This window comes from Melanostigma gelatinosum (assembly GCF_949748355.1).
Source record: "Melanostigma gelatinosum genome assembly, chromosome: 1".
Taxonomy (NCBI): Eukaryota; Metazoa; Chordata; class Actinopteri; order Perciformes; family Zoarcidae; genus Melanostigma; species Melanostigma gelatinosum.
Genome location: NC_136634.1, coordinates 18,426,629 through 18,442,215, shown reverse-complemented (window position 1 = coordinate 18,442,215; position 15,587 = coordinate 18,426,629). Strand labels below are relative to the sequence as shown.

The window sequence follows — 15,587 nt, the reverse complement described above, 5'->3', positions numbered from 1 at the left end:
GCACTAGACATGATAGTGGCGGTGAGGGAGTCACGTGGTGTGTGTGTGTAAGTAAGGGGGTGTCAGGGTAATGTCACACTGAAGACTCAGGCACAACATTCAGAGGACGACAGAGTCCACAAGGAAGCATCGTGGTTGGCAGAGGAGTGTGAGAATAGATGCCTTCTTCTGGTTTCACATTAACAGTAAGGGACTTTTTTCTTTATTCTACTCCTAATCATGTGTTTCTCAGACTATCATATTGAAGTACATGTATATATGTTGACCAATTGATTGTAGCAGTATCTGTGTGAGCAGATATGCTGGAGAGAAGGAGACGCACATTGAGATATTCAGCAATACAAATTGATTTGATCTGAGAATTTAAACTTTCTTTTAAGTTCTTATTTCATCCTCAACCCTTCGGTCATGACCTTGGAGATGATTAGTGCCTACCTGTAGAAATCCCTTCATTATGTGTTTATTTGATGTACCATGCGTTTCTTTAGTGTGCATCTGCTACGGGTACAGGACTCCTTGTCGATAACATTACTGAGCCTTAAATGATTTGATATGTTTTTCGATGAAAGTAGTTTTGGTGTGACCATTTTGAGGGTTTGATGATTAGATATTGCTTGACTATGAATATTTAACAGAATAAAATGATGTAGCTCCATCAAAGTTTCAGTTTCTGTCACGATTTATGTTTTGAATTATTTATTTATTCTGTTTTATTGAGATGCTCTGTGTCTTGCACTTTATTTCCTGCCTTTGTCTGTCTTACCCCTGTGAGGGTCTACCCTTCCCCTAATTAGACACTGCTGCGTTCAATCACCTGCACCTCCTCAGTCTGCTTCACTTCACTTTCTGCCCCTGTCTGTTCCTCTCGTGATCGTCTGCCCCACCCTTAATTGTAACCTGCTGTGTCTAATCACCTGCACCTTCCCTGTGTATATTTAAACCCTGTGTGTCCCTTGGCTCAGTGTTCGTTCGTCTTTGGGGTAACCTGGTCCATCTGTCGTCTGCCTGCCATTTCCTCCCGGTACATTTAGTGTCTGCTCCCCTTTGCCATGTTCCCTGTTTCTTTGACTGTTTTATTTTCATGGACTTGTGATTCACACGTTTTTGTGTTGAATACTTTTTTGTTACAATTAAACCCACAATTATCCAACCCTATGTTTCCTGAGTCTCCCTGCATTTGGGTCCAGCCCTTTGTTTTCTGCAAAAACCTTAGTTTCTTAACTTCCAAACATATTATGTGAACACTATTTTTTCAAGCCTCTTAAACAGTATTGTTCAGAGATACTATTTGACACACTGTTAAAAAGCACGTTTGCAGATATGCCATGTTTGCAGATTGGGTAAAAGGAGGTTATATATTTTAAACAATGCCTCACTCACAACTCTATTTCCTCAGCTGTTTAGTACCTGGTCATCTCTTAGGAATTCCAAATGAAGAACATTGTCAATGTCAGACAACACAGCCTCAGTGTTGCTGATGGGAAACGAGCATGAAGAATGATAATGCAGGCAATCTGTCCCATCAGATGACTCAGCCAAGCTCTCTGCAAGCCAAAGTTGCACACTTTATTTCACAGAAGTGAAATAAGTCCGATCATTGAACAAGACTTGTTTACTTCATAACTGAATGCTGCGCTTTTGACTGCATCCACAAATTCTATATTTCTTTATGGTGTTTCTCATTTTCCTTTCAGGCAAACTGTTTGTGACCAGTGTCGGCGCCACGCTGTTTCTCTGGAGCCAGAGCAGCAGGAATAACATCCTGCCAGCTTTTCACCATGATTGTCCCAGAGTCACAAGATGAGCTACTGTCCCCAAGTGGCTCTGTGGGCAGAGGCACCAGCCAACAGTATGGATCCAACCCGTCCCCATCTCAAAACTGTGGAAGTCCACAACCTTTTAGCTCTAATGGGAATATTTCGCTAGCCAACACCAGTCTGCAATATGAGCCGCAGGAGACAGACTTTCTGCTCCCAAATCAACTGTATGGTAGGTCAAGGATCAGTGGATCCACGAGAGCAAAGGATGCAGGTGGCTCCGGTGCACCTGCTGAGTCAGTCTGTTCTATGGTGCTTCAGATCCTGGTGCCGTTTGTGCTGGCCGGGCTCGGTACCGTCTCTGCTGGGATGCTGCTTGAAGTGATTCAGGTGAGAAAACAAAGAAAAGGCGAGGAGGACAAAGGTGTTTTACAGTTTAGGTGTCTTTCCACATCCCTGGAAGTTAAATGAAGGCGGTTTTGTACGGTAAACCTCTTCATTTTGCCAGGAAGTAACGAGATGAAGAGAGCTGAGAATATGAAATAAACCAAAAATCTATTTTGAATTTCAAAGTTGGTGTGTATATTTCAAGGGAGCATCACCTTGGCTGAAAACAAAGAAGAATTATTGTGTTTGTTGTGTTGGTGTTGACCGCGGTTCATCGACTATATTAAGTTTGTGAATGTGTTTTCGAAGCAGAACTGGGACGTGTTCCAGGAAATCACAGAGATGTTCATCCTTGTCCCTGCAGTGTTAGGCATGAAGGGGAACCTGGAAATGACTCTGGCCTCAAGACTCTCTACTGCTGTGAGTGTGTGCGCCTGTTAACACACAAACACACAGACATGTGCACACGAGCTAGCAATTTAGTCCAATCACACGCTTACACACAATCACAAAGAAATACCACGAGACGTTGCACAGAATGTAAAATAACACTGATGACGATGCAGTGAATGCAGTAAAATGGACAGAGGTGGGCAATAGAGTTAGAGGGAATGTGAATAACATGGAAAATTGATTGGCTGGGCAACTACAACCTCTTTCTCAGAATTATATTTTTTCTTCCTTGCATCATGGGTTCGTTGTCCTCGTGTGAAACTCCTCACAGAGCTGTGAAGACCACGGCAGCAGAACTCGCAGCACAATATCCTCCAGAACAAAATGATGCTAGCGACAGTCCAATAATCTGAAATGATGTTTTCTTGGAAGAGAATATACTGATCAAATATTTATTTGACTAAAAAGTCAAACATATTGATGAACCACACTGTTGCACTGAGTTGGATTTTCCTTCATAAACAAATGCATTATCGCTCCTATTTGAGTCACATTTGCCAAATACTCCAGTGACTAGCTGCTCAAAAGTATCTAAAGTAAACTATGTATTCATGTCCAGTTTTTAAGAGTTTCACATTGAGTCATAGCCAATGAGGACTGAGTGCCATGAAGTAGTCAGGGTAGGAAGTTAGAAAGTAATGAGTAACTGTGCACCTCTCCACAAGCTATGGCTAACTGTCTCACTTCAGCCCGGTTCATTCTCGGGCGTGGCACTCATCAAGGTTGTCCACTGTCCCCACTTCTGTTTTCCACTGCCATTGAACCTCTGGCCGAGGCTATTAGAACAAACCCACAAATTAGTGGTATTAACAGTGGGGAAAATGGCGAATATTATTTCATTATATGTGGACGATATACTGCTATTTCTTTGTAATCCTAAACAATCAATTCCCTCTGTGCTAGAAACAATCAATGAATTTAGTAGTCTCTCTGGCTATAAGTTCAATGCGGGTAAATCTACTGCCATACCACTAGGAGGCAGTAGAGACTCAGTGAATGGGATAATATCTCCATTTAATTTGTCTTACAATGGCTTTAAATATCTGGGAATCCAGATTTCCTACCAACTGGAAGATCTGGTGAAGATGAATCTGTCTCCTATCCTTAAACAGGTTAAACTGGATTCACTAAGATGGATGCCACTTCCAATTTCTTGGCTGGGACGGATAGCCGTTATTAAAATGAATATACTCCCAAGTAGCTTTTTTTAAAGATCTGCATAGGATTATATCTAAGTTTATTTGGAAAAATAGACGTCCTAAAATGAGACTGGAGAAACTTCAACTGCTAATCTTAAATGGGGGTCTAGCAGTACCACATTTTCAATACTATTACTGGTCTATACAATTGAAAAATGTATCAGAATGGGTGGCACAAGACTCCAAATCCATATGGTTAGACTTTGAATTGCAAGGATGTAACACATTTTCATTGTCAAGCATACCATTCTTATATAATGTTAAACAAGCATCAAGCATTAGGGACAACTTTATTATAAGTAACATCCTAAGTAATGGATAAAGGTAAAGAAGGCATTCTCCAACAATAGAAGATACTCTTTTTATGCACCAATTGTTAAGAACCCCGATTTTACTCCTTGCATGGATCCTGGTTTTAAAGAATGGAACACATATGGAATTAAGGTGAAAAATGATCTCTATAAAGGTGGCACTATGAAATCGTTCAATCAACTTCAGGAAGAGTACGGGCTACCCAAGACACTTCTTCAGATTTTTACAAATACGCAGTTTCTTAAACTCTATAGCCCAATATAAGACGGGTCATGGACCAGATCAGATGGAGACAATCATTCACCAGGTCTGTCAGCTGAGGAGAAAAAAAACAAGTTACATTTACCATAAATTGTTCTCTTTAAGCAATATAAGTACTCACAGCTGCAGGCAATCATGGGAACGAGAGCTTAAAACTGCAATCACTGATCACCAATGGAAAGCGATCATGTTAAATGACAAAAGAATATGTAGCAATTACAAATCCCAAGAAACTCAGTTTAAGATCATACATAAATTACAAACTACACCATATTGCAGGAGCAAATATGACAAGGACTGCTCCGGAGTATGTGGAAGGTGCAAGCAGCATGTAGGCACCTACGTGCACTTAATGTGGCTCTGCCCGGTAATGCATACATTTTGGGTTGAAATTGGTCACCAAATATCCTCCATAACAGTGTCCTATTGAGGTCAATCCACTACAATGCATTCTAGGCCTAGACGCTGCCTCACCTGTATTAAACTGATATAAAAGAACCCTCAGTCTTCTATGGTACTGTGCACGGTTATCAATCTTTCAGCACTGGCTAGATGATGCAAAACCATCTGTTTCAAGTTGGCTCTATAATGATCTTCAATTAATCCCACTGGAAAGGCTCACATGTTCTCCGAGGAGACATAGATGGGTTCTTCTCTGTTTGGAACCCTGTTATGGATTTTATTGGAGAGGAATATGCCGAAATCATAATAACAAGGTTTTGCAACCGTGGGATCCAAGTGACTCAGTCAAGGAAGAAAGTTCACAATATTTAGTTTGTCACTGTGAGCGACTGTCTGTATGGTTGGCCGCCGTGTTGTATGTAATATATGTGGAGGACAATATTTGGCATCTAGAATGTGTGGGCTGAAAAGTGGATGTGTGTAGCAGGGAGGTTTTTGTAACATTGGGTTCCGGGGGACGCCCAGGGAGCCAGGTTCACAATGGTCATTGGTATCTAGTAGAAGGATGATGATCTCTGCTCATTTACTGTCATATTTGTTGTGTGGTTGGCAGGTATGTTACATGCCGTTCTGTTGGTGAGTGGCATGTCGCACTCCTTTGTAAACTGAAAATAAAAAGATTGAAAGAAAGAATAATGAGAGCAGATTAACACATTCGTCATCAGTCAGAAAAATAAAGATCATCGGTGTCCGTTTTTCGAGGTCATTGCTTGGTAGTAGAGTGATTTTATTTGGTAATTTATCAAGTTATTCGTTAATTACTTTACAGTTTAATTTCCTATTTAAATGTTTGTGTGCTTATCTGATGTCCAAATGTATAGTTTTTCCCCAAAGCATTTTGTGATGTTTTCGTCACGATGATCAGTTTTGTCCTTTCCTTCAATATCTGACATACGCACACTAACAATATAGAGAGTAGTCAAATTTACAAAGCCAATCAGATGAATTGTTCTTTATTGGCCATAAGCAACCTTATAATTCATTTTTTATTCATGAGACTAGTATTTCTTTTTTTATTCTGATAATATTTACTTGTTATGTTGGATTCAACAAGAGTACACATTACGAACATTATGTATCTGTTGAGGTTCAAAGTTAATTCTTGACTTCAGACAACAACAAAAAATTACGTCAAAATCCATAGTCTCTGCTCTGACGCTCTCAATCATATTACACACCCTCCATCAGCACATTGAGTTTGCCCAATTTTGAATGAGTTAATCCATATCTGATGTTCTCAGGTGAATGCAGGAAAAATGGAAACTGCCAGAGAAAAGTGGTTGTTGATCGTTGGGAACCTGGGGCTCAAACAGGTACATTATTTTTATTTGGGGAAAAAGCAACTTTGTGATGGATTACATTTATTTGATCTAATTAACCATTTCTGTATCACTACCAGTTTATCGACATCATTTTGTTGGGATATATCGTGACTTGGGGATATGTCTCTCTACCACCCTCGTTTTAAAGCTTCAAGCCACAGTGCTCGGCCTGATGGCCTCTTTGATGGCGACTTTGCTGGGCTGGATGGCAGAAAGAAAGATGCCCTACAACCATGTGATGCTCCTGTGTTCAACCAGTGTTTCAACCGCCTTCATGGCTTCATTGCTGCAAGGTAACAACACAACTTGTCATCACCGTGAACTGCTGTCCTTAGACGGTGCATCCTATTCCTACACACATCACAATTACCCATGAACTCGGGAATAAATTAAGCTTAGAGGACCAGTGTGTAGCTTTTATATGGAATCTATTAGCAGAAATTGAGTAAAATAATCATAACTATGTTTTCACTTGTGTATAATCACCTGAAACTAAGAATGGTTCATTCTAAGCTAAAAGAACCATTCATATAAATAAGGCGCGGGTCCTCTTCACTTTTGACAACTGAGGTATTATGTTCTGCATACACACGCCATACGTCTAGGCTCTACTTTCCTTTTCTTTTTGCTCTTACATCGCCTTTATTTTCTTTATAATAAAAATTCTGCTGAATTCAAGACTTAAGAGCCATTCTTCCATTCAGATTGAAATTAAGTTTATCAGGTCTTTCCAACTGAATGAATGCCTTCAAGACTGTTCCCATGTCACCTCATAGATTAAGAACATGACCTTGTCTTTAACCCTCTCAGGTATTATTATGGTGGGAGTGATCATTGGCTCCAAGCGACTGGGAATCAACCCTGACAACGTGGCCACACCTATGGCTGCCAGTTTTGGGGATCTCATCACTCTTGCCTTGCTGGCCTGCTTCAGTCATTGGTTCTACTCCCTCATAGGTAAAAAGAGACAAGCATGTTGGAGTCAAAGGTCATGTCATTTTCACTTTTGGCCAACAGATGGTACTCTGGAACTAACGCATAAAGACCAGGAACCTGGTTGAAAATAATAGTTATAAAAAGGCTTTTCTCTTGGCAGACCTGTATCCCTACGTGCTGTACCTGGTGGATCTGTTCTTTTTGTGCCTGGTTCCTCTTTGGGTGGTCATTTCCTCCAAACATCCAGCCAGTCACATCCTCCTCCGCACAGGCTGGGAACCAATCATTACAGCAATGGTCATCAGCAGGTACTCATCTCTGTCGTCACTGACGTTTTGGAAAGCATGCGCATGTATTCAAGGATACTTGATCTTTGTACATTTAGGTGTGGGGTGGATTTAGAAGTTTATAAATTAAGTCAATTATTAGTTTTTAACAATTTGCCATGGCATTAAAAGGTCCAGGCCATGAGTTTATAGATAATAATCATCTCCCTCACATCACTGCTTGTCAAAATACAGGTTTTTACAAGGAGAAATGTCTTTCTTTTAGTATTGGAGGACTTATTCTGGACAAGACTGTGTCAAATCCAAACCTGTCAGGAATTATCGTTTATGCTCCAGTCATAAATGGTGAGTTTGAATATTTCAATTAATAGTCATGGATGAATCCTTAAGCTACAACGCGACAAAGCTATTTTTTCCAATGCCACATACAATACAGGTCTGCCCTCACCGTACTCTCCACCACCTCCAGACTCCACTAGTCACTCACTCCCCCACTTCAAGACACTGTTTTTATTAGGGCCTGTCGCGTCCGGACTTTCTCCCAGGAGAGTGAGTCCCCTCTGGCTCGAGCTCCGTCAAAAAAATAGTTGAAAATCAAAAGATGTTTATTCTCTAACAAAAGCACGTACAGTTACAAATGTAACCACACTATTAAATACAAAAAAATATATTCCATGGAATAGAGGACTAATGCGTTCTACCCGACAGACTGGCGTATTCCAGTTTGCTGCCCGACAGTCCGGAAGAAGATCTGTCGATTTCTGGAAAGTCCTGGTTCTGATACTTTCAGAAAAGTCCACCTATTTTCCATACATCACCACACGCTCAGCCCGGGGATTGGTTGAGACCTCGATCTGCACTACCTTGTTGTTGTCATGATCTGTTTGGTCTCTTTGGTCAGCCACATCTTTCAGCAGCTGCACCCTTAGTCCTTGAGTTAATCATTAACTTGTTTGGTGGTGGCGTAATACATTCAGTAATTTTCCATTTGGTCTAAGCTTTCAACAAGTGAACATGTAACAGCTAGCCATCGCTAGGAGCGCTTTTAAACATAGTTTTCTCACAGGCCATACATGACTTATAGTTGACTTCAAAAAACTAGTGCCGTCAAAGACAAATTGATGTGTTAAAAGTTGCACTGAAAACACATCAAAAACTACAGTGGTCAGCCAGTTGATTGGAAACGTATATACATTTTGTGTGGGGGAAACAAAACTGTGGTAGACTGTGCTTAAAACACAATTGTAAAACTTGTATGAAAAGGAAGATGGAACTATAGCTCCAACTGGTGCATTGTTATTTGAGGTCAAGATGACTTAAAAGGCTGCACGGTGGTGTAGTGGCTAGCCTCACAGCAAGAGGGGCCCGGGTTCGATCCCCGATCCGGGTGGTCCTTCTGTGTGGAGTTTGCGCGTCCTCCCCGTGGCAGCGTGGGTTCCCTCCGGGATCTCCGGCTTCCTCCCACAGTCCAAAGACATGCAGCTTAGGTTATTTGGAGACTCAAAATTGCCCGTAGGTGTGAGCGTGAATGTTTGTCTGTCTCTATATGTGCCCTGCGATAAGCTGGCGACCTGTCAAGGGTGTTCCCTGCCTTCGCCCAATGTCAGCTGGGATCGGCTCCAGCCCCCCGCGACCCTGAAAACGATAAGCGGTTTGGATAATGGAATGACTTAAAGGGGAACTCTAACAATTTTACACATCAAAGTGTTGGAAAACAGAAGCTCAGGCCGGGCCTGCTCCAACACTTATGAAGAAGAAACCATTTTTATTGTCATATACATTTTTACACATACACGAAATTTGACGACTGCGTTTGACCCATCCCTGTATATAGGGACCAGTGGGCTGCCATTGATCGGCGCCGGGGGTTCAGCGTATTGCTCAGGTACACTTTGACACGTGACACATCCCAGTCGGGGATCGAACCTTTGACCTTCCGGTTCCCAGACAACCCTCTTAACCCAGTGAGCCACGGTCGCCTTATTCTGTTATTTGTAGCTATTGGTGTCCCAAAGATGTCTGAAGAAATCACTGGAAACGGTCAGAGTTTGATGCAATACAGTTTATTCGTTGAGCAAAGTATAAACCCTGAGCAGTCTCCGGAGAATAACTTAATATTCTGCTCTGAACACTTTCTTATTTCCTCCTTCTGGAGTTAGTGCTCCACATTATTCTTAATTTCTTCCTCTGTTGCCTTGGAGGTAATGGTACAATTTTATGGTGATATCTGCTCTGCTCTGTTTTTAGACTCTTTCTTTTGTTACCGTTAACAGGTTATATGTTAAATTATTTAACTCATACTATTAATACTAGTTCTAATAAATTGGTGTCATGTACATTGAATATATTTGATATTGCTGGCTTACTATGTCAAATCAAACTCCAATAAATGTCTGTCTACAAGTCTCAGTAAGTACTACTGCATGTGTGAAAAAAAGGAGTATACAGCCTTTTGTGGCTCCAGCTGTTTGAAATCTGAGCTTATCTTTTCTATTCAGGTGTTGGAGGAAACCTCGTCTCCATACAGTCTAGTCGTATTTCTACTAATTTGCATTTGAATTACCCACCTGGAGAGATTCCTGAAGACCGTAAGGGCTGCTTTAGCCCTTGCCGCACTTTCTTTGGTTCAGGTAAAGACAAAATGGTCAAACTATTTGAATAAAGCCCCTTCACCCACTACCCCCCCCCCCACCCCCACCCACCCCACACACTCTGATGTTCAGCTTTGTCATGCAGGAGCAAACCATCGATCTGCTCAGGTTCTGCTTCTATTGGTGATCCCTGGTCAGCTCCTCTTCTTACATGCTATTCACCTGATGAAAGGAGGCCAGACTTTGCCCAGTCCTCTCCTGACTGTTGCCTTCTTGTCTGCTTCCCTGATTCAGGTGAGTGAAACATCTGGTCATTTTTCACCCGCATGCATCCTCTCTGTTTCACAATGTCACTCGGGTCTGTCTCTTAGGTCTTTTCCCTGCTGTGTGCAGCCGACTGTATGGTCCACTGTCTATGGCGGAGGGGTAAAGACCCCGACAGTTACTCAATACCCTACCTCACAGCCCTCGGAGACCTACTAGGGACTGCTCTCCTATCTCTTGCCTTTGTCATGCTGTGGTGCATCGGTGACTCAGGCAGTGTGTAGGTTCACAGCAATAAAAGGTTTGAGGAAGCGCAAACGTGACAAAACATCCTTTGTAGGAGTGACATAACAAATACCAATGACACAGAAACTGAAAGACTTCTTAATCAAAGGCAGTCATCTATTTGTTCTCTTTTGTTTTTCTCCCTTTGCCGTCATGATTAAACAGATTTAGAAAATGAGTGCTTCTTCTCCACCATTACCCCCATTGTTGTATCTGAACCCTGATCTTCCCAGATGAGTCTACGTCATGGAGCTATACAGTGTCCTGCCTTTGGGACATTTACTAAATCGCTCATTGCAGTTCTGTATCCTTGCAAATTGTCTTGTTTTGTAGTGAGCATACAGAAAATCCTATTTGGCATGTGACATAGAACACATCACATACCAAGTGCTGATTAATTCATCACTTCTCGTTATCTGTCAACAAAATAAGAACAAAGTCTACATGGAGTGTATATGATTAGTATAACAGGCAATGTAAAATGGTAGCCTCCCTACTTGGTCTACTGAATTTGTATTTCAGCTATTTTTTTGCATATATGCATAATCTTACATTCTGTTTTTAGGTTTATTTTGTAACATCTGCCTCTTGGGAAAAATAGCCTTTTGGCTAACTGGCGCATTTACAGAAATGTTTTTATTAATGTGCACTGTTCCTCATCAAATAAACCAATAAATAAAAAAATGACCTCGTTACGCTTCATTTGGGGTATACTCAAATAATAACATGAAACTTCAGGACAAAATTAGCAAAGCCCATCGTTCTGGGCAAATTACAAATCGCATCTACTTTAAGGGGGGCGAAAGGAACTACTTTAACATTTAAAGGGCAGTTGGCTGGGATACTGGGTTTCAATATTCATGTTAATAGTGGATCATCAACTAGTGGGTGACCGTTATGCACCGCTCCTGCGGTGTATAAATGTGGTGGATGAACCTCGTCGTATACTCACACTGACTTATGACAAGCCACACTACACATCATTCTCCAAAAAAGTTATTGATATTGAGATCTTGAAAAAAAACGATCAGAACAAGTATATACCTTTTTACATCCGGAAAAGTGATTGTCAAGCTACACTTCAGACCGGTAAAGCAGTTTTTTGAAAGGCTAATGGGAAATGGTGCATATGGTGCTCTCTCGATTTTATTTTTGTTTTTCTGAATTTTTATTTGTTTTTAAGGTGCTTGTTAACACCTAATAACCAGGGCATTCTGTGTAGGGGCATCACAATTTCGCAAAAACACTCCAACATGTCTAACAGTGTCTATAGTCTTAACATGGCTCAAGTCCTACTCTGATCAGGATGGTGAACAAAAACATCAAAAGGTTTAATGCATTTATCATTTTATTATTTAAGATTTTAAGTTTTTTCTTGACCTTGGAAACATTGGTTGAGAAAACAATCTCCCCCACAAGATCCATTTATTGGATTTTTTTTTTTCATATAAGATCTTCTACAAAAAAAAACCATGGGAGAGACCAGCATATGTCATATTTTGACAGCATATGTCAGCCACTTACTTGTATAGTATGGCGAATGTTAAGGTGAATCGCGCAAAGATATCCACACACACACCGTCTCCTCCCACTTTCTCTCAGTCTCTCACTCAAACACTCTCTCTTTCCAACTGCAGCTTATATTTGTTCTCATTTTATATTGTTTAGCTAAGCTGACGATGAAAGCAAAATAGTCCTAATGATTTCAACCATCATCATCGGTAGTATAGTAGTAGTATTAGTAAATGAAGCACGGTCAGCATATGTGATGAAGTTGCATGATTCTCTCTCTTTTTGTGGTTGAATATTGTCAGTTGCTTTGGATAAAAGCATCATCTAAACATATTTATTGCCATGTAGTAGTAGTACTACTAGTAGGCTACTTGTTGTTGTAGCACTAAAACCTGAGGACACAGGCTTCAGGCTTCCTCCAGGTCTCCCTTCAGGAGCAGGGGAGAGGCCCAAAAAGAAAATTTACTTTTAGTATGTGTACATAAGCCAATCAACAGAAATAGAGATATTAGATAGACCATTAGATATAGAATTTGTTAAGAAAAAACATCAATAATTTGCTGTTTCCTCAATGTGACGATTTTCTGCTTTTCTCTCCAGGGATAGGTACATAACGCTGAACAACAGCATACCTCTCCAGGGATAGGTACATACCGCTGAACAACAGCATACCACTCCAGGGATAGGTACACACCACTGAACAACAGTAGCATACTCCAGGGATAGGTACACACCGCTGAACAACAGTAGCATACTCCAGGGATAGGTACACACCGCTGAACAACAGTAGCATACTCCAGGGATAGGTACATACCGCTGAACAACAGCATACCACTCCAGGGATAGGTACACACCGCTGAACAACAGTAGCATACTCCAGGGATAGGTACACACCGCTGAACAACAGTAGCATACTCCAGGGATAGGTACACACCGCTGAACAACAGTAGCATACTCCAGGGATAGGTACACACCGCTGAACAACAGTAGCATACTCCAGGGATAGGTACACACCGCTGAACAACAGTAGCATACTCCAGGGATAGGTACACACCGCTGAACAACAGTAGCATACTCCAGGGATAGGTACACACCGCTGAACAACAGTAGCATACTCCAGGGATAGGTACACACCGCTGAACAACAGTAGCATACTCCAGGGATAGGTACACACCGCTGAACAACAGTAGCATACTCCAGGGATAGGTACACACCGCTGAACAACAGTAGCATACTCCAGGGATAGGTACACACCGCTGAACAACAGTAGCATACTCCAGGGATAGGTACACACCGCTGAACAACAGTAGCATACTCCAGGGATAGGTACACACTGCTGAACAACAGTAGCATACTCCAGGGATAGGTACACACCGCTGAACAACAGTAGCATACTCCAGGGATAGGTACACACCGCTGAACAACAGTAGCATACTCCAGGGATAGGTACACACCGCTGAACAACAGTAGCATACTCCAGGGATAGGTACACACCGCTGAACAACAGTAGCATACTCCAGGGATAGGTACACACCGCTGAACAACAGTAGCATACTCCAGGGATAGGTACACACCGCTGAACAACAGTAGCATACTCCAGGGATAGGTACACACCGCTGAACAACAGTAGCATACTCCAGGGATAGGTACATACCGCTGAACAACAGTAGCATACTCCAGGGATAGGTACATACCGCTGAACAACAGTAGCATATCACTCCAGGGATAGGTACATACCGCTGAACGGCGGCATACCATTGACCATTGACAACACCTTAAAAGAGGACTTGACTGCAGCGTCTGGCTGGTGGTGACGAGTGACTGCAAAACAAACAAAATAAAAACTTTAGAAACGCGATGTTCTGAATTTCTGGAAAGTTCTATAACATCCAGTATAAACACACTTAAAAGAAGCTTTGGGTGTGCAACTGTGGGTTACATGTTAACATATCTTTGCAAAAAGCTAATACAACAATACCATAGTTTAATTTCCCCAATTTATATATCATATTTGGTGCACTTTAACGTTACATGTCAATGACTTGAAAAAAACAGGAAAAATGATGAGGCAGGCAAACGTGTGCCTTCTCTCATTTAACGTCTTCTCGAGCTATGAGAAGACGCTGCAAGCGTACATACAAGTCCGGTGTGGCGAGGCGAAACCACAGCGCTGCACTGTTACCTACTGGGCATAGGTAGAAATACACTTCTGAGGAAATTTTATTATGATTACCAAAATCACAGAAATTCGTTGTATCAAATATTAATCAAATAAACAAAAATGTGACCATACATTGTGTGTGCGTCACACTGGCAAGGAGGGGTGGTCATGGGATTGGCTTGACCTAATGTTGGGAAAATGGGGGATGATTGGTGAAAGCAGGCATTAGTAGTTTTAAATGTAGCTTTTCTATTGGCATTGTTAGATCCTGGGGTACTTCTGGCCCGATACGGGGCTACTTACTGACTCGGCTCTCTATTAAAAGATTGGGGAGTGGGGAGAGGAAAACCTCAGTCTTTAAATCTTATTGTCCACAAACAGCGGTCTTCTTTCCGTGAACAGAGACGAAGTCCTCAATACATCAGTTGCGATCGTCCGTATCTCCTCCTCAGCGCACTTGGACGGCGCTTGTGTAGAAATCCCAGTTTGCAGCTTGCAAGCGTCTCCTTTTATTCATAATTTGGGCTGTCTCTCCAACACATGATCTCATTCCCCCACCCACTTGTGGGCGTTTGGTTATGGACATGTCCAGACAAGTTCAGACTTATCCTACATCATGCCTCTATGACTCATCTCCTGCAACAGTCTTTTCCGATCCACACCCATAAACATCTGTTCCTAACTTCACTCTTTCTGCTGACTCATCATGACAAAACACTTTTCCTACATCTCGGCTCCGGTCACGCAGAACATTTGTTAATCAGTTTTTACAGTTGTTAAATCACTCTATGCATTAAACATTTGTTACATATTGATTAAACATTTTGTTATATAATGATCATGAACCTTATCTTTTGATTACACTTTTACTATTGATTTCTGAGTATATGCTTTTTATATCCTGACCTTCCCCTGATCGTGTATGCATGTTTTCGAGGCAGCTCTGTGGGCTCAACTCTTCTTGACAGCATGTTGCATCGTACCCATCCTGAGAAGGCAGTGCCAGAGGAGTATGGTCAGAGAGATGGGGTTCATGGCAAGTCTCCAACTGGCTCAGATGATGACCATGATGATTGAGCGAGGGACAAAGGCCCAGTTCGCTCAAATGGTGATAACTTATGTTTTTCTTCAAGTTCGGGGTGATATTGGGCGATCCCTATTTGCTGATGTTGGAGCACTGTGGAAGAGGGGGAAGAACATAAATCATATTAAAGGGAAAGTACAAGAGGCTGTGAATGTGGTAGAAAGATGGTCTTATTCATGGGGATTCAATTTTTCTGTGGGAAAAACTAAAACAATCATGTTTACTAGAAAGAGGGGAGTTGATGCCCAGATAAAGATGTACGGGCAAAAGATTGAGCAGGTGAAAGTTTTTAGGTTTCTTGGTGTGTGCTCAAC

The 15,587-nt window shown here is 41.6% G+C and overlaps 1 protein-coding gene across 1 annotated transcript; it reads left to right on the top strand.

Annotated features, from left to right (window-relative positions):
* Positions 1-108: 108 nt before the first annotated feature.
* Positions 109-10,515, top strand: slc41a2a (solute carrier family 41 member 2a; the record flags this gene model as incomplete). The annotated part of the gene is made up of 11 exons (XM_079268343.1): positions 109-185; positions 1,695-2,147; positions 2,457-2,564; positions 6,073-6,144; positions 6,302-6,446; positions 6,964-7,110; positions 7,250-7,397; positions 7,642-7,721; positions 9,875-10,006; positions 10,113-10,261; positions 10,339-10,515. Exons 2-11 carry the CDS (start codon positions 1,779-1,781, stop codon positions 10,513-10,515), a joined length of 1,527 nt encoding a protein of 508 aa, XP_079124469.1. The 5' UTR covers positions 109-185; positions 1,695-1,778.
* Between the last annotated feature and the right edge of the window lie 5,072 nt (positions 10,516-15,587).